The sequence below is a fragment of the Lampetra fluviatilis genome, chromosome 30, assembly GCF_964198595.1.
Source record: "Lampetra fluviatilis chromosome 30, kcLamFluv1.1, whole genome shotgun sequence".
Taxonomy (NCBI): Eukaryota; Metazoa; Chordata; class Hyperoartia; order Petromyzontiformes; family Petromyzontidae; genus Lampetra; species Lampetra fluviatilis.
In genome coordinates, this window is record NC_136304.1 from 3,562,631 (window position 1) to 3,589,728 (window position 27,098).

A 27,098-nucleotide genomic window follows, 5' to 3' on the forward strand; every position below is an offset into this window, starting at 1 on the left:
ACTGGATTATCAACTATAAAACCCCACTTTACTTCAGCCACTACTTCCCATACAAATATGTTTTATAAATGCATATTCCAACACTTTCTTTGACCCAATCGAGCACGGAATGTAGGAAGGCTGAAGTGGCAAAGAAGCCATTCACAGTTTTCATTGGAAATACAAATAAAATGCCAATACTGAAAAGCAGAACAATATTTTATTGAGTTGTGTGCAACATTGGCAACACAATAAAGTGGAAAATGTTTACGAGGACAAATGTTTTGTGGGTTCTCCCTCAAGCCTCGCCGTATTGAAAAACGCTCAAGTAAAAGAGCAAGTCATTATGTTATTGTATATTCCCTATTGTTGTCGCCTATCTTTGACCTAGATATTAAATAAAGGTCTATTTTAGGCACATAACGCTGCAATATTGAACAAAAAAGGACGGAATAGGAAACTTGTCTGGAGAGTTGATGGAAGACAGGAAATTCTGGCAATAAATCTAAAGTGCAAGTACCACGTTTGTTCGGGTTTCATTCAACCGGGAAAAATATTTTGTGGCAGGGTCACAATAAAAAAACACATGAATACCAGCTAGGGTTAAACACCTACATTTGAAGCACGTATATCTCTAAAAGTGTCCATTTACTGCTCTGCATCAATCCTTTAAAATAAAATAGTAACATACTCTTTGGTTTTTTCGATAAAGTCACGTAGATAGAAAAAAAATAACGAATACAATTTTTTTCTATCTATGTGACTTTACCGAAAGAACCAAAGAGTATGAATTCCTGCAGTCACGAAAGCTTCAAATCAAAATAGCAACATTTCTTGCATGTTACTCAAAAAATCCAAGTCAAGTAAAAACGAACAAATTATTTCAGTAAAGTGTGTTTTATAATGTACTTATAAATGTACCAACTTGTTTACGCCGACATTAAAGGATTGAAAAAAGCTCAACGGATTAACCGTGCCATTTCAAATTTCAAAACGCTGAATAAGTTTTAAAATATGCTCGGTATTTTTCCTTCATAATTTACATTCAAACAGCACGCAATTTTACCCGCGGTTATTTATTTATTATTTCCCGCCCCCCCTCCCCTCCAAAAAAAAATCATAACCAACTGGGGAATATATAAAACACGAGGAGCTGCATGCCGATGTGTATGAGCTTTGGTAAACAGCAAGCTACCGGGCATTCCAGGGCTCGCACGTGCACAGATTCAACATCGACACTGAATGTCTCGTTATACGCTACACTGTGTAGTGCACTGCTGGATGAGGGTCTCCCCCTCACCGTGTGTCTGTGACGGAGGTTTGTTTGACCATGATGGTGAGTGTAGTGGGGCAGGGGAGGGCCCAGGACAGGTTAAAAATGTCCATGCCACGACCAGGAATCGAACTCAGGTCACGGGGGTTGACCAATGGGCCACCGCTTCACCCTGTGTGTATGTATGTATATAATAATAATCCACTCGCCATGTGTTGCCTTACGGCAGTTTTAGTCCCAAGGAATCCCTCTCCAGCTCAGCTTAATGGCACGTAGCCCCAGCAAGTTTTCAGGAAGTGACCAATTTAGTACGGTAATTTAGTAATTGCTGGCAATTCTCCAAAAACGGGCTGAGAATTAGGAACACAATGGCCTCCTCTTATGAAGAGCGTCGAGGGATCTTTTTACACATCCACGGATGTTAAGATGGCAGCGTTCTTGCCACGCACTTACAGGGAAACGTGAAGGTATGAGAGTCAAACCAGTCACCGTAAGAATCTGGCACCAGTTCACAACCCAGCAGAGCTAGCGTAGAGTTTAGAAAGTGGATTTATCTTGGCCACTATTAGAGGAATCACCGTCGCATTAATACACGCTCTGCTGGCTCCGTGATATCACCCACAGGCGCTGGAATGAAAATCTGTCCGCCAGGGGAAGGGAAAAAAAAATCTACAGTATGCATGCATGTGCGCATGTGTCACCCACGGAGTGTTGGCACTTTACAAGGATCTTTGGTATTTCAAGTGACATACGAATTAGATGAGTCTATACTCTGAAGGATGACGCCTACATATTTCCCTCTGATCTTAAAGATAAAAGTCAATTTTCAAAAACATCATTCCTATGTGGCAATTCACCTTACAAGTGAACAAATGGATCATGATCATCCAGATATAGGTGCATACGTACAGCTCCTTGTTTATCCACTGCTAGATGAGAGCCTCTCCAAGCCATATGGGTTAAGAGTGTTATTTAATAACTCACGACCATCAGTGCAGGTTGATGAAAGGAGCACAGACGTAGGAACATAGACGAACAGCACGACAGATTTAGCTGCATGGCACTCTACTGCCCATAACGCAGGCCCTATGTACTACAACTGTGAGGGCAGAGCAATGAAATCAGCCATCGAAATAGCCTATATTCATCAGCATTCCCACTTCCATTGGCACCATCATTAATATCGGAGCCACACTGTATGCCAAAACGTGTTGCATAAAGAGGATTTCTGGATATTCTGTGCCATGTTCCCTTAAAACCCTGCGCCGATGTAGCTGGCACGCTGCCCTCTGGCGAGCTTCCTGCTGCCCTGCTCTGCCCACACCCACTGCGCCACCCTCCCTTCATCTTCCCCACTTCGATCAACAAGAGGGCTATTATATGTCTGCTTCCCGCTTAAACTCTACACCGCTAGCGGCCGACCTTTTGTCCACTCAGGGGGGGCCGTGTTTCCAGCTGTAAAAGGCAGCGGGCGTCTGCACCGCCGCCAACCCCATGACCCCGCTCTCTTGCAGGTTTGCAGAACAATTGCGCGTGCACGCTCTTGGTAAATTACGTTCGGGGCAAATTACAGAAGAGCCGTGCGCTGCAGATACCCGGTCGGTTTGCAAGAGCACAATGTTTTCACTCATTAACGTGTCAGGAACGGCACATGGAGTACGCTTTGCAAGCGCAGTAACTGTCGGTTACGCAACCTCAACGATATTCGGTAATATTTTATGTACACGTACAGCCCTTTTGTCCATCCACTGCTGGATGAGGGCCTCCACCCACCAGGCAGGTCGTGAGGGCGATTTGACCAACCTGCACCACACCAGTCAATGCGTGGTGAAAGCGGAGAGCATAAGATGTTGCAGCATAGTTCAGTACCACAATGGATTTTTTTCTGCACTGCCCTCTGCTGATAACGTAGGCTTGCAGCAGCCTACACCACCTGTTTTTATACAGGCCGGTTACTCATCCAAGCGCAAAACAGGCTCAAATATGAACTGATGAGATCGGGCACATCCTGGGTTTAAGTGGGAGGAATTACTCCTATGTCAAAGATATGAAGAGAGAAAATCGGATCCATCTGCTAATGGTGCTATGAGTGGGAAATGAGGGTGATGAAAAGTGATTACTTCAAGCTGGATCTGTTATTGCAAATAATAATCACGGGCAGTTTGTTACCATTCAGTTTACGGCATAGTGGCCACCTTTTTTTCCAGTCCAGCAGCAATTATTTGACAGAAAGGGAACAGTCGCATTATAAAACGCTCTGTGTATTTTAGAGCGACATGCAGCTAAAAGGCCTATTGTTGTCTTTAATGCATGTAACTGCACATAGCAGCTAAGTGCAGTACAAGGTAACTTTTGACTGCTGCATTGAAAGCTGCTCATGTGGACACAATTTAAACAACAGCGACGGACATTACGGGATGCTGGCCATCCCTGCTCTAAACATAATGGAAAGTAAAGCGGAGAAAATGATGGTTTATTGACTTGGCCAAGACAAGAGAACTATAAATGTATCGAGCATGCACCGATTGAATAACCCGAGGCATTTCTCTTGCGGGACCATCAATAAGCCATTAAACTAGGCAACCTTTCAAAAACAATCTCGTCCGATGCAGGCTTTCCACCCATCCTTCCATTTTTGGTCTCCCCGCACGTAACATCGAGTATTATAATTTAAAAATCACAGACTTTCAATTCCGTGGGATAGCTTCCCAAACAAATCCCCTTTGAAAGACTCACGAGCAGCACGTTATTAACCCACGGAAAGGTTTTGTTGTGCAAGTGAGTCATACATGGTAATGTGATGCATAAATTAGGTCCCCGTGATGAACTGTAACTGCACGCGCTGCTGCTGCTGCTGCTGCAGGTATTGCCGCATAGTTTGGCTTGAATGGACCTTTCATGAAGGACGTGACTTCACTGTGGCGTTTTATTTTTCCATTATGTGGCATTTCCAAATTTCAACTTTGCGAAAGGATATTTTCCTTTTCCGCTTTGAAAAAAACAACGTGAAGAAGTTTGAAGCTCTCCAGCTCCCTTAATGTTCGCAAATGTGGGCAGTTTTTCAATTTAGCCCAACTGTGATAAAAATCTATCTCCGTTATTATAGTTGGATTTTTTTCATTCTCTGGAATAAAGCTTAAAGCTGTTGCCTTCTGAATTATGCAGTTGGTAAAGAATGCATCTGTTTATGGCCTTTGTCGTGCTGTTAATGTATTCTCATGGGCTGCCTGTAGCTATGGCAGCCAGCTGTGAGATCACTTTTCTTCAAAATAGGCTGCATTATGGCCCAATTAAGGCCGGGCGTTTTGGTACAAACGGCGGGGCCGGGGCCCGGTGTATAAAAAAAACGCACGCGGCCCCAAAATGCGCACGTGCATGTGAATTTCACAAACAGAGCACACACAGCTGTCTGTGGTTGGAGTTTGAATGCACCACACTTACTCAGGTCAATGATGACATACACCTTGCCTTCTGGCTCCAGGTCCACCTGTTGAAACAAAGCACACGAATCCAGAAATGTCAAATGCAATTTATACTGAAAGTAAAACGTTCATTTGAGCAACAATTTAGAGTCGTACGTTAATCCACTGCTTGAAAACAAAGAGGCTTCCCCCACGCTGTAAGTCATTTTTGTTCGTTTAACCATATTTCACCACTCCGGCCAGTCCGGGTTGGTGAAGGGGGGTATCACTGAGGACCGGCTCAGATATCACTCGTCACTGATGTTAGCCATGGTTGAGAATCGAACTCGGGTTGACTGTGTATAATTGAAATACAGGGGTACATTTATACAAAAAAAGTAATAATGTGAACACAATTTTTTTTCATATATATAACATTAACACAATTCAAGTAATGTTTTTAGAATAAAATAGTACCTTGACCAACAGCACAGGATAACATGATAACATGTTCGTACATTTTCTTTAGTTTAGAGTTTAAAAGCCTCATGAATACACATCAGAGCCGATAATTAATTAAACCAGTCAAATTGTTTCATCTACCAACTGCAGTTTGAGTGATGATGTCCAGAAATGTGAATCACGAAGAAATGGAAGCCAAAGAAGGGAATGGGAGCCCGAGAGTACGATCAGAGATGCCTCAATGAAGTCGGCTCATGTGCAGATGACCTGTGGCATCATGAGAGATCACATTCAGAATCAAAATCTTTAGACTGGAAGAATTCGATGAGCTATGAAGCACTTTATAACAGATGTCCAGTAGTGGCACGGGGGTCATAACGTTACAACAAACAATACAAAAAAACAATAGGAGTGCAAAGTATAGGACATGTAAGAAAATCACTAAAAATAGAGGCCTTCACCCAGCAATCATGGATGATGATGATGATATAACTAATAAAACAAAACCTGAGAGACACAGGTTTGAGTCAGACAACTGGCAGCTCCACGTCACCAGCTACTGGTGGCACATGACTAGAATATGGCACTTGGCACTTGGGTCACCTCGACTTTTCAAACTCTCAAACCCCGTTACGCTGCCATGTGGCGACGAGTTGGCAGCATTGCAAATGGGATCGTTTACCAATTTGTGTGGACTGTTGCACATGTACAGCCCCTTTTTGTCAAGCAACCGCTGAATGAGGGGGCCTCATCATTTCATGGGAATTAATTTGAGCATACTTCACCATGCTCGTGAGTTCAGGTTTGGTTGAATGCATAGGGTATAGACATTAGAACACAGAAGTAAAGTACAAAATAATATTTATTCTGCACTGCTCTCTGCTATCCACCATGTAGCCCTGCAGCCCTATTATGATCTGCACATGGTCATCTCCCATAAAAGTATCACCCAGTCACAATTTTGCTTAGATCTGACAAAATATGGAGCATTCTGGGTGATTTGATCAGATGCTCTCGGAGTGTTATCCCCTGTGTGACTTAACACCAGATAGCAAATTTTCCCTCCCACATGCAAAAACATACATTAAATGGAATTTGCCATACATGCATGACCATCTTGAAAAATACTGAAACCTAGCGAGGCTTTCTGGAACGCATAAAAGACGCTGGTGCAACGTTACGTTGGAAATCCATATCCCTGACAGCACCGATGTGTTTGGCTGGAACAAGTGACCCATGAATTCCATGCAACGATGTTTACATCAAAGCATTCGCAAGGTGAACTAAATGCCAGCGGGCGTCGGTTTTGGGGGAAATGCACCACCTCTGTACGAAAGCCGATCGGGCATTTGAAACAACGCGCGGCAAGATCTGCCACACCCCTACACACCGCATGGCCAGCATCGGGGTTGCTGGAACGCACCCCACTTACTTACAATCCGCCCCAGACCAGGGGTCGGTAACCCGCGGCTCCAGAGCCGCGTGCGGCTCTTAATGGACTGCTTCGTGACTTAATGTGCGTAATCACATTGCATTGCGGGTCTTGAAATATCGAGTTTTGTACCGAATTCGGAAAAAAAATGGCTCCCCTTGTTATTTTGGTTTCTGACCCCTGCCCCTGACTCTGGCACAGCATGGCACACTCAGTCCAAGTCCACACGGAGCATGCTGCCAAATACCACTTAAACAATGCAATGTTACCAATGCCATGGAAATACCCATTTGCTTAATCTGTTGACATTTGTATGAAACATTAACGCATCGTATGACAGTGCGCGGTCTGACAGGCTAGTTTGTATTCCTGACATGTTGAATAAAGGGGGCTCCCTCCGAGGGTCTGGAATTTATTAACAAAAAGCCGACGAGTGAGTCACGCTCAAAATTCTGAACTAGAAATGGAATTGGAATGATTGAAATGAAGTTACCTCCCAATGAATGCTAAATATGTTTTAATAGTTAATGTATAATTAAAGTTATAATTAAAACATATAATTATTACCCGTAATTAAGTTGATAATTAAAGTGTAGGGATGCATTGACAACAAGCGGCAGTGCAGCAAAATGTTGTTGTACTGTACTATGATCCAATGTTTATGCTCCCCCTCCGTCACCAGCCAGCACTGTGCGGTGTGCTGAAGTATGGTCCAAGATGCCCCACGACTTACATGGCATGGAAGGTCCCTTAGCAAAACAGTGAACTGACAACACGGCTATACGTGCACATGTACAAAACATAACTTATTCAAGCAACAGATCTCAGTAAAACTAAGCAGGTCATCCTTACGGCTTGCAGATTACAACACAAAAACTGTGGTTAATGTCAGCTCACACCCAAATACAACTTCGCATTTGCAAAGTTAAACAAGGATGCTTCGTTCCTCGTTTACTGCTTTGTAGATAATAACTTCACGACAATGCAAAAAAAAACACTGTACATATTGTTTCTTGTCATTACACACCAGCCTCGCTTGCAAACTGAACCTGATCGGTTGCCTAAGGCTTTGCAATCGCACGTGAAAAGTGAGTCGTAATTAAAATAACTTTTGCAAATCAAAAAATCCCTTCAAAGCTGCCGAGTATCAGTGTTTAAACATTCATACTTTCCCACTGGATATGTGTAAGCCAGCCTGCTTGTGCCCGATAGCGCCCGACCACATGGCGGCGGTGAAATCAACACAATTCTGCAAGCCAATGTGTGAGATAAGGCAAGAGCAATTGTGCTGCGGATTAGATGACATTTGCGAGTCAGTCAGTCATCAGCCAATGGATTTTTATTCGGTCTGAACTCTATGGTATGGGGTTTCAGTCTCTGAAAATGACAGCAATCTTTCAAGACACTGCATTATGACTGATATACTTAATGCTGGATACAAAGAACACTTGAAAACGTAGCTTTTTTCATGATAATAAATTCACTGCTCCACTGCGGCAGCAACGTGACGTTCGCTTCGTCGGCAAGCTTACATCTAGCCATGGAAAAAATAACACGGTAAATACCACACTGACCAATTAGACATTACAATGAACTAATCTGACCCTGCAAAGATCACGGGAAATGTTAAAACTTTAAAGGAAGGGGTTTGTGGGCACAGCGACAGATTTTGCAGTTGGCCGTGCAATCACTATTCACTTACAGCGGCTAAGAGTTGCATGGCACCATCTCTCACGTCTATGGGTTATGTTTATTGATTACCTTGCTTGAATTTGTTGATAAACTTCGCTGTAATTTCACAGATAAGTTTTGATAAAGCTTTGCTTTTCACGCCGTGTAATTTGATTTTGACGAGTTTGACATGACGCATGTTTCAGCGTAAAGTTCATCTTTTGGTATACTAGTTTGATATTTTCTAACGATTTCACTTGACAAAATACGTTATGTTAATTTATATTATCACAAAATGGCAATATTCCACAGCATGCGACATTACAACCGATACTTTTACCTACGATGTATAATTTATATAATTTTATTCCGATTGCATTTTCTGGCTTCGTTCATAACACTGCCTTAAAAATATGCCTACACCCCACGAAAATATATGAACACATTTTTTAATTAAACCGGTTGTACAACAGTTCGTGAAGAATATCTTACAGCTACTGTACCCGGCACATTAAACAGAGGGAAAAAAAAACGTTAGTGACCGTGGTAAGTGCAGAAAGCCATGCTTTGAACAGGATTTATATTATTTTCAGTGGCTATGGATACACACCAATGTTCTCAAAAAATATGTGGTTGCATATGGGTCAAAATATATTTCTTAACCCAATATTGACTCAGAGATTACACTCAAGAGTCTTTTCAAGCTGTTCAATCAAAATAAATAGATGCACTGCTGGACAGTGCAACGTGCAAAAGTAATCAACTTGGAAGACCCTGCTCCGACAAAGCCAAGGACAGAACATGAAATGATGATGAATGTTATGTTTGGAAGAAATAGCCTGTGCAGTAAAAAAAAACGAAACCACGATGAAGATAGCACTGAACCACCTTCCACCTGTCGACCTTGAAGGGGAAGGCGGCAAGGGAACTGCACTGGCTGATTGCATTTCCCAGCGGCTGCGGCGATGTGATCGGCTCAATTCAGACCGGTCAAATTGGTTGCCGAGGCGGTTAGACAACGCGTTGGTTAGAATTAATTTAAATGGAACACGACTGTATTCAAAACAAAAGTGGGTGTATCGGTAAGGTGTAAAATTACCATGACCGCACTGTTTGCGCTTCAAGCTTACCAGTACTCGCCCAATTTTGGGAAAAACACATTTTTTTTACCGCAAATCTTCGCCACCGCCTACACACCTAACCCACACTGACCAAGATGGTGAAGTATGGCCAGATAAACCCCCTCACGGCCCACACGTTATGCAGTCGCCCTCATCCGGCAGTGAAATGACAAGTGAATTGTGAGTGTACACTGTACCCTTTTTTCCAAAAATTTGATGAAATGTCACAATTCGGGATCACAATCCCATTAAAGAACCGAGATAATTTCGGCCTCTTTTTGACCATCTCATTTGCATTGTTTTTCTATCATTTGCATCTTTTTTGTTCCCCGCTCAATCTCCCAAATGGTAACACTGGAAAATGCATTTCATAAACTGTAAATAATTGATTCTCACACCGAAAATTGCAAATGTATGATTTTCACACTCGCGACTCGATGCATTTATAGCATGCATCACAAGCATAAGGATAGATCTAAAATGCTTAATTACACACCTAACAAATATATACGCTTACCAAAACACATTCTCAGCCAATTGCCCAATAACTAATTTTGTTGAAAAAGCTTAACCTTTCTGATGAGACCCAGATGGTCGAAACTCATCCCGAGTTTGCTTACATACAGTTTTACTAACAATAATCGTATCATTGTCATGCACCTCTACATTTCGAAAACGCCAATCCTTGGCGCACAATATAAGACAGCACGATAACACCACCTTAGCCGATACCCATGGGTGTTAACAATGGTGGCACGTGCGTAGCAGTAGGAAGATAGTGACACACACATATATCATAGCAGGAGCTCTCTGTAGGAAGAAACTAATAATGCAGCACCGAGATGAGGAATGCCTCATTAGCCGTGGCATTTGCCTCCTCACCGAAAGCCCTACAGCACCTTAGTTGTATATCGCCCTGCCCCAGCAAGTAAACCCAAGTAGAGCCTTATGGATGTATTCGTATACATCTCCTGCTATTCCACTGTGAACAGCACAAACAAGGCATGCGGCAAAGTTAATGCTACGGGATGTTTTAATTGCACATTTTGTCCAAGCACTTTGTTCTTTCCCTCCCACCCACCAACATGCTGTCCGTACAACCGCTGTACCGTGAAATTATGCGAGAAGCACCACTCATATTAATAGTGTACATCCATATTCCAAGCCCCTACCGCTTAATGACACCGCGAGCTCATATCTCGTAGAGATCCTACATTTAAACAAAAATGTTTTTTTTTACGCGACACAGAGTGATAGGCCTGCAGCCATATCAATGGCCCGGATTTGACAGAGTAGGAAATTGGTTGATCTTTGTAAAAAGCCGAAATATTGCGACATCACCTCTTGGCATGTTTTATTTTACATGCACAGCATGTGTTAAATGTGTAATATTAATCCATGCACAAACAAAAAGTGCAATGTCATATGTGATGACTACATTTCAATAAATTATTTAAATTTGCCTATTCACTTCTGGATGATGGCTTCGCTATACCATATCAGTCATGGGAGTTGCTTAACCATACTTCATTACGTAAAATGTTTAATTCTTACGCAGAATATAACACATTCCTGCGGAGGGAGCTGGTAAGAACGTTGGGTTGCTCGGTCAATGGCCAGGGTCAACGGCGGCGTGGTGTATTCCGCAAATATGCCCGACTGTGAGGGCGGGCATAAGCCGGCGTGAGTAGGTTAAACGTTGAGTTTTATAAGGGCACCACGGGGTGACCAGCCCCACCCCAACCAGCCCCACCCTCCCCACCCAGCCCCTCCCCACCCAGCCCCTCCCTCCCCTCCTTCCCCACTCAGCCCCTCCCTGCACGACGGACGGACACAATAATCCCCTGTGGGCTGGTGTAACCAGGAGGTTCCTACCAGTATTAGTAAAAGCTTTATATCCTTTTGTCTATCCACTGCAGGATGAAGGCCTCTCGTCATGCGGTTGTCAGTTGTGGGAGATGTCTGGCCACACTTTACGATGTTCGTCAGTGTGGACTGTTAAAGTGGGGGAGTCCAGAATCGGCTCGTACAGCATCTGCCAGCGATGTTAGCTGTGACTGGGAATGGAACTCAATTTGCCGTTTTCATAGTGCATCGAGCTAACCACTCACTGTGCTAGCGCTCTCCGAATGTAATGATTAAAATTGCGTAATTATTTAATTCACCCTTGAAAGCCTGAGTTTCATGACCAACTGGAGAATCCAGCTTGGGATGTTGGCACCAATGGGCGAAGCATTTTGGAGAAAGCTGTGGCACACGTACAGTACATGTACAGATCACGTGTCAATCCACTGCTGAATGAGGGCCTCCCCACGCCGTTCAGGCAGTGAGGGTCACAATGACCATACTTTTCTCCACGCTGGGCAGTGCGAGTTTGTGAAGGGAATTGGAATATAGAACAATGGATTTTTCTGCACTGCCCTTTAAACGCCCACGATACCTACTACAACACCTGTGTTGTGAACGGTGGTCACCCAACAAAACACTATTTAACGCTGGTTAGCTTCCAAGGTCTGATGGGAATGAACACATTCCGGGTAATTTAGTAAGAGATATTCCATAAATACAAGACATAAAATTGGCGGAAATAAGTCAGCAACCTGCTTGCTATACTGCCTAATAATGGCCACCTCACATACCGAAAATTTGGCGTCTCAGGAATTTAACAATTTGCCACCGTAGCGACTTAGGCTGTGATTTGATCCATGAACCAATTATTTTTCGTCTCCTTTGTAATTCTTTTAGTCTCGTACAAATTATTTCATGCCATCACCCGAAAGGATATTTTGGCATATCATTTAAATAATATTCAAATACTGTCAATAATCCTTTTTCACACTCACGATGTATGTATCATGTCAGAATCTTTTAAATTTAAATAAATGCCAACCTCGTGTCTTACCCACAAATCTAGCAACTACCCAAAGGGTTTGGTTAGGCATGTAAAATATATTCATCAACCGAAATTGATTATGCTCCTGACAAATAAACAATGCACGTGAGATTTGATTATTTACGATGCATGTACATTACATGAGATGTTCATCATCATCATCAGTCATGCTCAATCCACTGCTGGGAGAAAAGGTTCCCCAATATTGTCACCATTCCTCATGATCCTGCGATCCACCCAGCTCCTGCACATGAGATGATCTCATTGCTTCATCCTCTGTGGTGGTTATTCTCTCAGGCGTGTCTCTCCTTTGGCTGACATTCCATCCCAAGTTCTGTCCACTTGCTATTATCCCTTTTAGCCACGACGTGTCTTGCCCAAGCCTAATTAAAACTCAATTTGCATTTTACCAATGTTGCATTGATGATAAAGTAAAGTTACACAAAAATAACTAGATGAATAAAAAATGAGATGGTAAAAATGAAATAAAAAAAATGAAATCATGACTGTAAATCAATCACAATTGAATCACTGGAAAGTGTGCTGAGAGTGGGGGGACGACTCCAGTTGAATCGTAAACATGGCCACAGGCAGCCATTGCCACCATGCACACATGCCTAGCTAGGGATGTTCATTACATTTTTTGGAGTTTTACGATAATTGCATGCATAAAAACCTATAAAAAAGCATTACCAATCTTCACCACACCCACAATGACCGGAGTGGTGAAGTATGGTCAAAACAAGCTCAATGACTGACATGGCATAGTTAGGCCTTCATCTAGCAGTGGCTTGACCAAGTGCTGTACGTTTATCATATTGCATCTATAATGATCTGAACAATGTCATTGCAACATGCGTCTGTGAAAATGCGTCCCATGCGCCAAGCAGTTTGATCAAGCACTAAAAAGTAGAAGATTATAGATTCCATGACTTTGGAATCAATACAATATTCCGTAAACAAACGGTAGAAAATCGATAATGAAAGTGCAGGAGATACAAAACACTGAGTACGCTTCGCCAGTACCCTAACTTACAATAAGATATTCTATGTGCATAGGCAGCTTACTCTGCGTCAAGAGATACGAGAGAAAAGCTTATCAATATACTCATGGTGCATCTAGTGATAAAGCAAAATGATGAAAGGTTAGTACTTTAAGCTGGAACTGCTATTGAGTTTCAAAAAGGGTGCAGCCCTACAAGAGCTTGCTCACACTACAGCTGGAGGAAGGGCCTCCACCAGAGGCCGTTCTAGACGGCCCCTCGAGAGGGTAGTTTGCCTACTCTTTCACGATGGCCAGATATCTTGGTAGAAGTGGGAGAAATCACACTTTTACACCATGACACGCAACCTAGGTGTTTACTGTTGGTGGACACAGATTCGGGGATTTAAGAAACTTGATCATTGTTTTAACTGCCACTCTGCGAGATCGATCGACCCTGCAATCGAATGACCGGTCTACAGTGCACTGGCCAACCCCCATAGAAATTTCCAAAATGCCAACTCTCCCACTTGCGCCATCGTCATCACTACCACCGCCTCCGCCGCCACCACCCCAGTGCCAACAGGCTCACCCACCCAGCTCTCGAAGTGCAGGCTCTCGCTCTGCAGCAGCTCTTCGAAAGAGATGGTGCAGTTGGCGACAAAGTCGTCGTAGCCGATGGTCGTGTCGTGGAAGACGGCAAGTTCCATGCGCTGCCCCTCGCACACCTGCGTCACAAACTCCTCATCCCAGCGCGGGCAGCTGGTGCGCTGCCTCGTCTGCGTCTGCCCCACGTGCAAGTCGTCCACGTTGAGCGCAACGTACGGATCCAGCAGTGGGCGCTGCTGATTCTGTTGCTGATTCTGATTCTGCTGCAGTTGATTCTGTTGATTTTGTTGGCCCGATTGCTGCTGTTGCTGCTGGTTTGGCTGGCCCTGCTGTTGGTTTTGCTGACTCTGCTGCTGCTGCTGCTGTTGCTGCTGCTGCTGAAGCTGTTGCTGCTGCTGCTGCTGGCTGTGCTGCTGATGCTGGCTGGACTGCGAGCGGGACGTCACCTTCATGCCAGGCACCAGCGCCGAGTGCCGGAGTGACCACGGCGTGGGTTTCAGCTCGGCCGCCTCCCGTACCCTCACTCGCAGTGAACCGCTGAAGAGCACCATGGCAGCAGGAGATCTCTCACGTTTCTCTTCCTCCTTCTCTTCCACTTCCTCGTCACAGCACTCTCAATGCAAGGCCCCCGACAAGCCGAGTGAAGAGGCTCTGGCGAACTGCATTAAGTCAATGGCCACTGCAGGCGCCTTGTGGGGGAAGAGACAGGAAATGGTTGGGATTCAGGTCAACATTAACAGCCACCCTTTAACGCAAAGTTTAACCAGTTAATATTTACAATACAATATAACAATTGCAATCTTGTGACAACGTACTGCAAGTTGTAAGAAACGCCTATGCAATTAGCAGGGTATGTCAGGTTATTATATAGTAGAGTATTATTAGTGTTTTTTACAATGTTAACTTTTCCATTTGTATTCTGTGTATGAAAGAATGACCGCTTTACAGCAACAATTCACAACCGTTTGTCAATCCGCTGCTGGATGACGTCCTGCTCATGCGGTGTTGGTCATGGGGTTATTTTGACCATACTTCACCATACTGGTCAGATGTCACTCGCCAATGATGCTAGCCATGACTCAGGTCACTGGGTTCACAACACAGTGCGCTATCTCTGCTGCGTGACCACTCCAACCTTCACCGGTTAAAATTCAAGTCTTCAGACGAGGCATCGTGAGATTATGAAATACATAATTATCAGTGACATTGTTATCGGAGGCATTTGCTTTCACGTATTCTGCATGTCACATATACTTTGGCAAAAATGTATCATTAAAATAACAATGTACTACGTCCACCCACTGCTGGATGACAGCCTGCCAAGCGGTGTTGGTCACGGAGGCTGTTGTTTGATCTACGCTGTAAATGCAGGTCGGTGAATAGAGGGCCCAGGACCAGTTCAGGTATCACTCATCAGTGAAGTTTGTCATGGGTTTGTGGCACGGCATGCGAACCACTGTGCCACCACTACACCTCTCTCCAGCAATGCCAGAGCATGCATATCATGCTTTTCATAAGAAATAAATCATCATAATAAAGGACCGCGATAGTATATTGTAAGAGATGCCACAATACAATGCATTACTGTAAAATCAGAGAATTACACCACGGCTTTTATATTCATCACAGGGTTTGTTTTTTGAAAGACACATCAATTTAATGAGCCGTCAATCAAAGCAAAGGGTCAAAAGTCATAACGGTGCTCCTTAAACCACGGAGCCATGAATGTCAATTCCACATTCACATCACATGAGCATGCGTCCACCTGTAGTAACAGCCACTGCCGACTTACCTTTCAGAAACGGGGGAACGTGACCTCACTGCTAATACACTGGACGTGACAATGCCAAATAATCGACATTCTAAGTATAGCAGAACCACTGTCAACCTATCTTTGTCAATATCACTGGCAATACAAGCGATGTGGAATCACTAAAACACTAACATTGACAGTGATAACTCAGCTCGTGGTGCAAATTTCCACATTTTTATGACAACCCCGAGTCCATTTACAAAAACAGTACAACCACTGCTAACCTACTAGCAGTCACCAACACATGTCTGCAAAAACACCTTGAGGTTAGTGACAATAATAACCGAGCCTGTGATAGAAATACCATCGTAATGTTATGCCAAAACCAAATCAATCCAGAGCACAACCAGAGCACAACCATTGCCGTCAACAGAGGTAACAGGAGGGGCAAAGGAACAGCGATAACACACTCCTGACAATAACTCAGCCAAGCAGTGGAAACGGCACATTCTTATGGCAAGGCAAGTCCATCCATGGCACAAGTAGTACATTACAAACCACTGCTCAACTTACCGATGTCGCTATAGGCAGAGCAAAATGAGCACATATCAACACACCGAGTGGCCATACTTGAGGCAGGAATTCCACAATAGCATGGCAAGAGCAAGCGAGCACACCACCACCACAACAGGAACGATCGAGATTTGTAATGACCACAGTAACGAGACCACTTTGGCGTTCCGAAACGCACCTCTCGTCGAGATCGGGCGTTGGGCAAAGCAACGCAGCACCCTCGGCTATAATCACGACAATCACAGCAGCAGCAGAAGCAAGAGGCAACAACAACAGCAGCAATGATAACAGCGACGGGCAGTAAGGCGATAGCATAAACGACGACGTGAAATAATGTCTGTGGAGTCACGTACCGCCTTCAAGACTCTTAATATTTACGTTGAAGCCCATTCGCCATTGCTTGAAGCAGCATCGGCGGGGGAGGGAGAGAGCCAAGGGGTGGTGGGGGTGGGAAGGGTAAAATAAAAAATATATATTTTTTAAAAATATTCATAAACTTCGCGATAACACGAGGCGAAGCGCACTCTGCTGCCTGCCCGCCCGCTGTAACAACTGCGACTGGTTTGAAGGCGGACCGCCGTGGAAGTGGAGGAGGAGGCGGCGACGGCGGAGGAGGAGTGGGTTGTTGATGTTGACGATGTCGCCGACGATGTTACACACACGGCGGTGGTGGCGATGTTGTTGTTGTTGTTTAATGATGTGGGGAGACGTCGCGCGCGCGCGCTCGGCGCGAGGCGGGGGGCGGGGCGGCTGTGTGAGGGGGATGGGGGGGGGACTTGAGAGGGAGGGGGTTGCCGCAGGGTGGGGGGGTTGGGCGGGGGGCGGGGCTCGTGGGGGAGAGGGGGGGGAGCGCGACCGAGTTTTTTTTATTTGGGGGAGGGGGGGTATATGAAACGAGCGAGGGTTTCCGTTTCCGGTCAACGGACGGAAGTGCGTATTACACTTCCGGTGCGCGCGCGAGGGTGGGAGGAAGAGGGGGGTGGGGGGAGATGCGGGGGGGGGACGTGAGGGCGCGCGTCGGTACCACGTGATCAGTCCATTGTGATGATGTAATCGCCCTGTGACGATTCGCTGTCACTGGTCGAATCGATGGGCACGATTCGTCTCGGATCACGCGTGGATTTCAAAAATGGAGCCTCCACGTTGAAACGAAAGTCCACGTGGGTTAAAGCGAACAATGATGATGATCAGACGTGATCGATCCACTGCATATCGATGAAGGCCTCTCCAATTCGCTCCCCCCCCCACCATGTCTCACGGATCTTGCGATACAAAGATCCATCCAGCATCTGCACATTAACTAATTTGATCGCTTCAAGTTTCATCGATGTACGTGCCCTATTAATATATTCATATATATTTAGGTTCACCCTACACAGGATAGTACTGTACACGCATTCGGCTCAGTGCTGTCAAGCCACCTGTCCACCACTTAATTACTGAAGCCGGATCGGAATCAAAATCATGAAATAGAGTAATAAAGAGTGCCTTTGCCTATCTTACGGTTACATGCTAATTTCTCACATTAACAACATGCTAATCTCTCACATTAACATAGCCACTTCCGTGCCCTCGTCGAGGAGGCCGCTCTCCTAGCTTACAGTTACATGCTAATTTATTACATTAACATCACAAGCCCCGGCCACTTCTTTATAACCCTTGGGCTACACCCATTTCAAACCTTTTAAAACAGTCTGCGTCAGCAGCAGACCACGTTTTCCCATCTGATGACGGACGCTTGTGTTGCGCCTGAAACGTGATTTATTTTATTTTCTACCTACGTGACTTTACCGGCAGTCACGAAAGCCTCAACTCAAGATAGTGCCTTTGCCGTTAGAAAACCTGAAATTTGGTCCTAAAACTAGGCATCCAATTGTGCCTCCCACTGGCATGGATCAGAAACACGGACAACGAAGCTGAGCAGTGCACAGATTCGCGTCGAGAGGTAGATGCATCCTCCAGTATGAATAAATTCTGAGTGACACCGAGAGTCAGAGTGAGGCACACGTGGAACAGGGGATCAGATGTGACATGAAGGCATGTAAGCGCACGTGGGCAGGATACCTCACGGCTAGCAGGCATGATGAGTGTTGGACCGAATGGCAGCCGAAGAAACGAAAGCACCTGGGGGGGGGAAGGGTGACTTCCGGAGAGATGGGAGCAAAAGGTGCTCGGTTCGATTGCAGAAGTGGGATGGATTGTTGTTGCCATCATGACAACAGCAGAGGGTACATCGTGGCTAACGATGACGAGTATGATTTTGATGTAACTTTATCAATCTCCACAATGCTGACATTAAAGTTACAGTATTTCCACTCCATGCGTATCCCTCTCTTTCGTATGGATAAGATTTGTGAAGCGACTATTGTACGGTGGACAGATAAAGTCTCCAGGTTGGAAACCCAGTTGCTGGCTTCCACAGCGTGGCGAGCGAATTCCACCCGTGTCGTGGGAGAATGCTCGCAGTGGACATGCAGTTGCATTTGGGGTGAATCTGTTTTTACCTTTCTTGTGATTTGCACCACTATCGTGTTTTTGTGTTGTTTGTTGTTTATTGTGAAATTTCGGTCACAGTTCCTATGATCACTGTTACATTGCTAATGACTTTATTTTGGTGATTTAGAAAAGTTTTTTTGGTTTGGCCATGTTTGTTTGTTGTAGTACGGAGTTAGAATGATGGCTTTAATCTAAGTTGTCGTGTGGTTGTTGTTATTGTTGTTGTTTGACTTGCATCCCACTGGGATTTTTGCACAGCGTTGGTGTACGGTGCTTTTTTTCTGGAAGACTTTGCAGTTTTTTCCTGGATTTTTCTGTTTGCGCATAGTCACTTTCAGATGTTTTCTTGTTCATGTTTTTTGTTTGTTGCGGTTGCACCCGATTCAAGAGCCGAATGGCTCACAGGGCTATACCAAATAAATTAAACTGAAACTGGAACGTTCTTACCCAGCCCTACTGGACGTCTGTGAAAAAGAGCTTCATAGCTCTTCGGATTCCTCCGGTATAAATAAATGTTCTGATTCTGAATCTGTGATTGTCCACATGCGAGGGGGCAGGTAGGGGATTGCACTTGCCGTGGCCCACTGCGAGCACATTATTTATATATTTTTTGACTGCTCTAAATTTCCACGTGATGAGCCAATTTGTTGAGCTATCATTTGTGACCAGGTCGCTTCTGAAAATGAAGCTAAGAGCTCAGTGGGCTTTACCTGGTGAGATAAAAAAAAGTACGTAATTTGCTTTCCTTTTCCTTACTCTGCACTCCTGTCGTGTTTTGTATTATTTGTTGTTTTGACTTTCTGACCCCCCCCAACTCGACTTAGCATCAAATGAGTAGCTGGTGCGGTGTGTAAACATCGCCACTGGGGCGACAAAGGCGGCCGGGTGCGGGGCTGGCTACCTACCTCCTCGTGTGCCGTTCCGGCTTTCATAGGTGCTCGATAACAACACTTTCTCCAACAGTCTGTTGAGGCTATACTGGGGATTTTTGTCTGTGTTATACAGTACATCATTGTACTCCATTACACTGCTCATATCAGACACCTTTTTCCCCATTCAGTGAAACCCTCTCAATCGATTTTATATATATTGTTTCCAATTCACACGATGCATTCGTCCACCAAGAGTAAGAGGCTGCATGTATGTCCATTACCATGATTTATTTTATCGACAGCACTTGTAGGAGTTCACGATAACGCTCAGGTCGTCTTCATCGTCAGCATCATAGGAAGCCATCAACTATCACACTGCTAGATGCTTCATCACGCTGTAATTATATCCATGCTTCCTCCTGCACACAAACTAATGTAATCATCGCGTCTCTGCTGTGCGTGTCCTCATAGACCAGCGGTCGGCAGCCGAAATAACATGAATAGATTTTTGTTTCGAATTCGGTAAATCAATATTTAAAGAGCCGCAATGCATTGTGAATCACGTCACGGAAGCAGTCCATAGACGCATTCCTTTCTCAGTCTGTCACTCTGTCGTTATGTTCGAGCGCGTCATCATCCTTGCGAGTGATGTGTCATGTCAAAGGACTATCTGTGACGAATAACTTTATAGCTCATCGGATTCCTCCAGCACACAAAACTAAAGATTCCGATCTTCATTTTAAATGTCCGTGACGCACGTTCTCCCATCCACGTGTTGCTCTTCCTGTCTCTCAATGTAAAATGAATGAGCCTGCAACTCGTCCAGACCGGGATTGTTCACCCGGCCCTGGGAGGGCGAAGACTTGAACTCACTCACCCCGACTGCCTGCCACCGGACATCCGAAACTGGCCGAGTGTCTCTCAATTCCGCGGTCTGTGCTAGACACACGCCTGCTCACAAATAAAGGCGTTTGGGTTAGATGGCGTGGGTATCAATGTGTCGTAACCCTCCACCACCTGACACGGCCAAACAGTTAAAAATGTGTCACGTGACAAAATGTGTCACGTGACACATTTTTCTGCTCACAAATAAAGGCGTTTGGGTTAGATCGCGTGGGTATCAATGTGTCGTAACCCTCTACCACCCGACACGGCCAAATAGAAAAAAATGTGTCACGTGACACATTTTGTCACGTGACACATTTTTTACTGTTTGGCCGTGTCGGGTGGTGGAGGGTTACGACACATTTATAAATAACGCGATCTGACCCAAAAACGTTTATTATGAATAATAATCTTCTTGGTTATTTCGGTAAAGTCACGTAGAATGAAAACAATAAAATAATAAAAATAAATCAATAAAATAATTCTCACGACGTTTTATTATGTTTTATTGTTATTATTTTATTATTTCCATTCTACGTGACTTTACCGAAAGAACCAAGAAGATGAATCCCTTGCAGTCACGAAAGCTTTAAATCGAAATGAATAATAATGTTCGCGCTTTATTTTGCGCGCGGTTGCAATTCACTCTGCTCCGTCGGCGTGAGCCGTTGAGGTCGTGACGGGTCTCTGTTCATCAATCTTGCTGCTGTACTGTGCACTGATGCCTACTGCATTGAGGGCGATATTGGCACGCAAAATAAAGATTGATTAAAGGTCCTGAGTTCGTGTGCTCAGGTAGTATACGTACAAATATTAGCAACTGTCACCCACTGCTTCAAAATATTTAGTTTAGCATGAATGCAAGAGGTATGCACTGGTGTAAGTTTGCCTTTAAGGCATTTACTAAGACATTTCCACAAAGTACATCCGGGGTTGTAATTCCATATTTAAACAATTCTAATATGAATCCATCTGGCGGAGGGAGTGGTGGCACGGTGGTAAGCATGCAGCGCTATGAACTATCTAAGTTCACGTGACCTCCATGGTTAAAATTCGTGATGAGTGATATCTGAAACCAGTCCTACCCCCCTCCCCCTCCTTCATCTACCGGTACTAACCAGTCTGGTGAAGTATGGTCAAACAGCCCCCAGAACGAACATAGCATGGAGTGACATTCATCTAGCAGTGGATTGGGTGACATGACCGTGACATATAAAACCTGTCTCGTAACATTGCATCTCTCTTCTGTTTAAAAATATCCTTCCCCGTCAGTTTTTGTTTTTCATGTGCAATGTAGATTTGTCACTTGGCTACCATGAATGTAAGTGGTCTTGGACTATTCTGTACCCTATTCTGCTCAATAGCAATTGCTTTTCAACTATACTCTAAATCACAGCTTTAGGGCCATCCATTTAGCACGTACACATGGAGGGGGGAGGGGGGGTTAACCCAAATGCGTTCGCTTGCGTATGGGGGGTCTACTGACAATGTCCTTACCCATAGGAAACGGGGGGCGGGGGGGGGGTTAAGCCTCGATAATAATTCGTCTACATTGGCCTTCAAATGAGTTAGATAGTCCGGCGGTGGACTATCTGTTTGCTTAAGCACATTAATATTATTAATCCTTGATCGTTTCTGCGTGGATTAAATATCGGCCGTTCTATAGGATTCGGGGGGGGGGGGTGTAAAAAGTCCGCGTGCGTACAGGGAGGTGGGGGAGGGGTCAAGTTTTGACAGATTTTTTGTGGACGTACTAAATGGATGGCCCCTAAACACATCTCATTGGAATGTAATTGCTTTTGAACCTAGACGAACCCGGATATTAATTTCTCACGGATTATTTCCAGATCGCTGATAGACCATATTGGGTCACATGTGAGCATGTCGCAACAGCTTTCGCGAGAGCTATACTCGATGTGGTCTACCGGGTATGGAAATATTTTCCAGTTGTCCAATCCAGACAGACACGGCTGAAGTTAATCTCTGACCTATATGGCTCAATATATATTAATAACAATGAGGTAGGTGTGGAAACAGAGAACTATACGCGAAAACTAAACTAGTTTTTTTTTATGTTTAGCAGGTAAGGCCCACTGAGCTATACTGTATTTGTTATTTTTCAGGAGTGACCTTGGCCACAAATCATAGCTCAACAAAGTGGCTATGTGCAAATGCATAGCAGCCAAATACTAAAAACATACAGGACGTACAGGATAACAAAACAACACGGACACAATAACAATATATTTAGCTTTACAGTACTACAACGTAGCCCAACTAACTTAGAGGGCCGTCCAGAGGGGGGGGGGGGGGGTGTGGGGTCCGTGCCCCCCCCCCCCCACATGTCTTCATATTAAAAACGGACGTATTACATCTGACAACGTGGCATCGAAGCGCCCCCCCCCCCCAAAGTGCGGGGCTCGGGGCAGTCGCCGTGTACCCTAGGGACAGCTGTGCCTATCCCCACACCCCCCACACCTGCCGAGGGGGGTTATGGGTGAATGAAAGAGAAGCGAGCTGCTTGCATTTATATTGATATGATGACTGTGTCGTAAGCTTCTAAAGCAATTCGGTGAATTACTTTCACGAGCCTAACAGTGCCTTCACTGTGCGCCCACAAAGCTACGAAGCGCCCCCCCCCCCCCAACTGCTGACCTAGACGGGGCATTCATTGGCCAGAACCGTCCTGAGCATGGGCTAAAATTAAACACCGCTCACGTGCAACGCCGCCGTCGATGATGCCAGAAGCTCGACACCGGCTGCGTTCAGTGGTGGCAGCAAAGCAATGAGCAAAGAAAGCAAAAGCGTATCGCCCCCAAGTAGCACAAGGGGTGCATATTTCAGGAGGGGGGAGGACCCATCGAGATGCATCAAATAATGTACCAGCTGGAGCTCAGATACGAATAAATATCAACATCTCACCATTCTAATAACACTACAAACACGTTGTTTTTAACGTCATCATTTCGACCTAGAGGAGGCACCAGGACTGGTTCAGGTAATCGCCACCGGTGTTGGCCACCACCACCGCTGCCGCCACCATGATCACCATCAACCATTGTCCAGGGGGGGGGGGGGTCCGGCAAGTAAAATAACAAGAAGACTGATTTTTTTGTTATTTTCGAATTCGGTAAAACCAAAAAATATTTAAAGAGCCGCAATGCAACGTGAATACGAGGGCGGTGGCCCTCAAATGAGTGACGTCACGTAGCTCCGGAGCCACAGGTTGCCGACCACGTGGCCGGCGAACCACAACCACTTATGGTGTGGGGAGGGAGGGAGGGAGGAGGAGGGGGTGCGGGGAAATTGCCATCGCGAAATCGGCGAGTGGCCATCGGGAACGCCGGGCGGGAAGCCAGCGCGCACCCTCGTTCCCGCAAGGGTCACCTCGCCAGGCTGGACCGAGCCAGCCCACGTGGGCTATCAAACGTTCAGGTGGTTGTCGGTGGTGGTGGTGGTGCTGCAAACTCCATGGGGAGCGGTAGTGTAGCGGTTAGCGCGCTGCGCTATGAACCTGGCGACCCGGGTTCGATTCCCGCTCACGGCTAACACCAGTGACGATCATCTGAACCGGTCCTGGTCCTCCCCTAGGTCGACTCAGCCTTAAATGAGTGCCTGGTGCGGTGTGTAAACATCGCCACTGGGGAGACAAAGGCGGTCGGGCGTGGTGTTGGCCACCCACCCCCTCGTGTGCCGTGCCGGCCTTCATAGGTGCTCGCTAACAGTACTTGCCCCTACAGTCTGTTAAGGCTATACGGGGGATCTTTGTTGCAAACTCCACGTGGGCTATGTGTACATACACATTTCGTTCACGTGACGAACCTTATTTATCGGCTGTGTCGGGTGGTGGCGGGTTTCACGACGCATTTATATTTACGCGATCTAACCCCCCAAACAACCTCAATTGTGGATGTTTGTACTGTATGTTGAACTTATTTCGGAACGTACGTAGCCAACCGTGCCAATTGGAGGTGCGGGGTAGAATGACAATAAACAAAACACTATAATAAGTTTTAAGTAAATGAGTTTTCAATCGCGATTGAAAAGTGCATCGCTCCATTGGCTTCCTAATATCGGAAGGAAGAGCATTCCAGACGGCCGCAGAAGCGCATCTGAAAGTGCGCGATGCGGTGACCGCCTTTGTTCGATTGCTAGCCAAAAAGCCGCTGTTGCTGCGAGGATGACCGTAGTTCACGCGATGGTTGATGGCTTCTTGACGAGATCAGCCAAGGTATTGTGGTTCATTTGTGGCAAGCGCTTTGTGTGTAATGAGTGCTACCTTAAATTTCGATTTCAAGCTTTCGTGACTGCAGGGATTCATCTTCTTGGTTCTTTCGGTAAAGTCACGTAGAAGGGAAATAATAAAATAATAAAAAATTTACAGAATAAAATCATTTTCACGACGTTTCGGCCACAACGCATGCAGCCGTCTTCAGGTGAAGACCAGGTCTGTCGGCTGCTTGCGTTGTGGCCGAAACGTCGTGAGAATTATTTTATTATGTTTTCTTTTTATTATTTTATTATTTCCCTTCTACGTGACTTTACCGAAAGAACCAAGAAGATGAGTGCTACCTTATACAACTTTAGGTGCCCAGGTCAACATCGTCGTTTTGGGAGGAGGATGTAGGGGGGGGGGGCTGAGCACCCCCCCCCCCCCTGCTTAAGGCTCAGCACCACTTAGAAATGTTCATAGCCAAGTAAAAAAAAAATGTCTTCGTAAAATATTCCAACAGTGGCGGGGTTTTTGTCTTTTAAATTTCAAGTAGTGTCGTGTGCACGCCAATTCAGCCAACACCCCCTAACCATAAACACACACACATGTTTAGCCATAAACTTTTGTTTAAAGGTTGTTGAACGTTGACTGTGGCATGTGCCCTCCCGAGTTGTTGTATGCCTCCCCCACCCACCCCCTTAAAACTTTAACAAGGTCGCGCTGCCCGGTTGGCCCAGGTTGTGCAACTGGAGTGTGGGCCCCATGAGGTCAGAGGGTCAGAGAGGTTCCCCGACTATTCAGAGCCAAAAGAGAGCCAGAAATGTCCTGACTTTTGGACCACCCTGTAGACGAATAACAAATTCAGTAATTTTTGTTGTTTACAGGTAAAGCCCACGTATGTCTTTTGCAGAAACGACCTGGCCACAAATGATAGCTCAACAAAGTGGCTTATCGCGTGGAAATATATTGCAGCCCAATGCACGCGACCACGGGTAGAGAGACAATCATACTCCGAATATGCAGGCGTCAGGATTGAGATCGAACCAACGACCTCCTGTATACCAGGCGAGAAGGTTAACATCTCGCCACCGTGGCACCCACAACATTACATTTCAGTGCAAATTATAAAAGGAAAAGTAGCTTAACGCACGTGTCTGTTATTGTACCATCATTATACAATGTGACACAATCCCAATCGTTCAGGATTTGATCAACTGAAGCAATACAAATCGCATTGCATACGTTGAGAATTCGATTACGGTGCTCATCCTGAACCATGCGATGAGGTCCAATTACCGTGCACTCCGAGTGAGTCATCGATGGGGTTTGCAGGGTGGCGCAGTGGTGACATCTCGTCCCTCGCAGCAAGAAGAGCCTCGGTTCCATTCCTCCAACCTGCTCTGCATGGGTTTCCTCCCTGTTCTCCGATGTCCTTTCATCGCCTGCACACGAACAATGTCACACAATGCATAAGGCAACATCGCCCCCATACGGTTAAAACTTGGTAGGACCCCTCTGAAAAAAAGGGACACGTATTGAGACTCGGTGAGGCTTTTCTGAGTAAACAAACGTAATACTAACAAACAAAATAATAATAAGAGCGGTGGCTGATTGCCCAGGTGCAGTAGGTAACTAAGTCCAGCTCAGGTTATCCCGTCTGGAACGCGCTGTCAGTGGCTTCATCATCAGCGCTTTCTCACAGAGAGACCCATAGACTTAAACAGAGACCCATACACTCACATATACACCCATAGACTCACATCGACATCCAGTCTGGAACGCGCTGTCAGTGGCTTCATCATCAGCGCTTTCTCACAGAGAGACCCATAGACTTACATAGAGACTCATACACTCACATAGACACCCATAGACTCACATCGACATCCACAGTCTGGAACGCGCTGTCAGTGGCTTCATCATCAGCGCTTTCTCACAGAGAGACCCATAGACTTACATAGAGACTCATACACTCACATAGACACCCATAGACTCACATCGACATCCACAGTCTGGAACGCGCTGTCAGTGGCTTCATCATCAGCGCTTTCTCACAGAGAGACCCATAGACTTACATAGAGACTCATACACTCACATAGACACCCATAGACTCACATCGACATCCACAGTCTGGAACGCGCTGTCAGTGGCTTCATCATCAGCGCTTTCTCACAGAGAGACCCATAGACTTACATAGAGACTCATACACTCACATAGACACCCATAGACTCACATCGACATCCACAGTCTGGAACGCGCTGTCAGTGGCTTCATCATCAGCGCTTTCTCACAGAGAGACCCATAGACTTACATAGAGACTCATACACTCACATAGACACCCATAGACTCACATCGACATCCACAGTCTGGAACGCGCTGTCAGTGGCTTCATCATCAGCGCTTTCTCACAGAGAGACCCATAGACTTACATAGAGACTCATACACTCACATAGACACCCATAGACTCACATCGACATCCACAGTCT

At 45.4% G+C, this 27,098-nt stretch overlaps 1 protein-coding gene across 4 annotated transcripts in view; it reads right to left on the reverse strand.

Annotated features, from left to right (window-relative positions):
* LOC144943139 (protein kinase C epsilon type-like) overlaps positions 1-25,941 on the reverse strand; it is a 78,267-nt gene extending 52,326 nt beyond the window's left edge. The window contains exons 1-3 of one of the 4 annotated variants that reach the window (XM_078870350.1): positions 25,912-25,941; positions 13,811-14,512; positions 4,694-4,739 (exon numbers count right to left, since the gene is read on the reverse strand). In XM_078870350.1, coding sequence (XP_078726476.1) covers positions 4,694-4,739; positions 13,811-14,374 — 610 coding nt within the window. In that variant the 5' untranslated portion in view covers positions 14,375-14,512; positions 25,912-25,941. Of the gene's footprint in view, positions 1-4,693; positions 4,740-13,810; positions 14,513-16,149; positions 16,258-16,327; positions 16,421-16,502; positions 16,903-25,911 lie in introns of those variants that run through there. The other 3 variants (XM_078870346.1, XM_078870349.1, XM_078870348.1) reach the window with 3 other exon arrangements.
* Between the last annotated feature and the right edge of the window lie 1,157 nt (positions 25,942-27,098).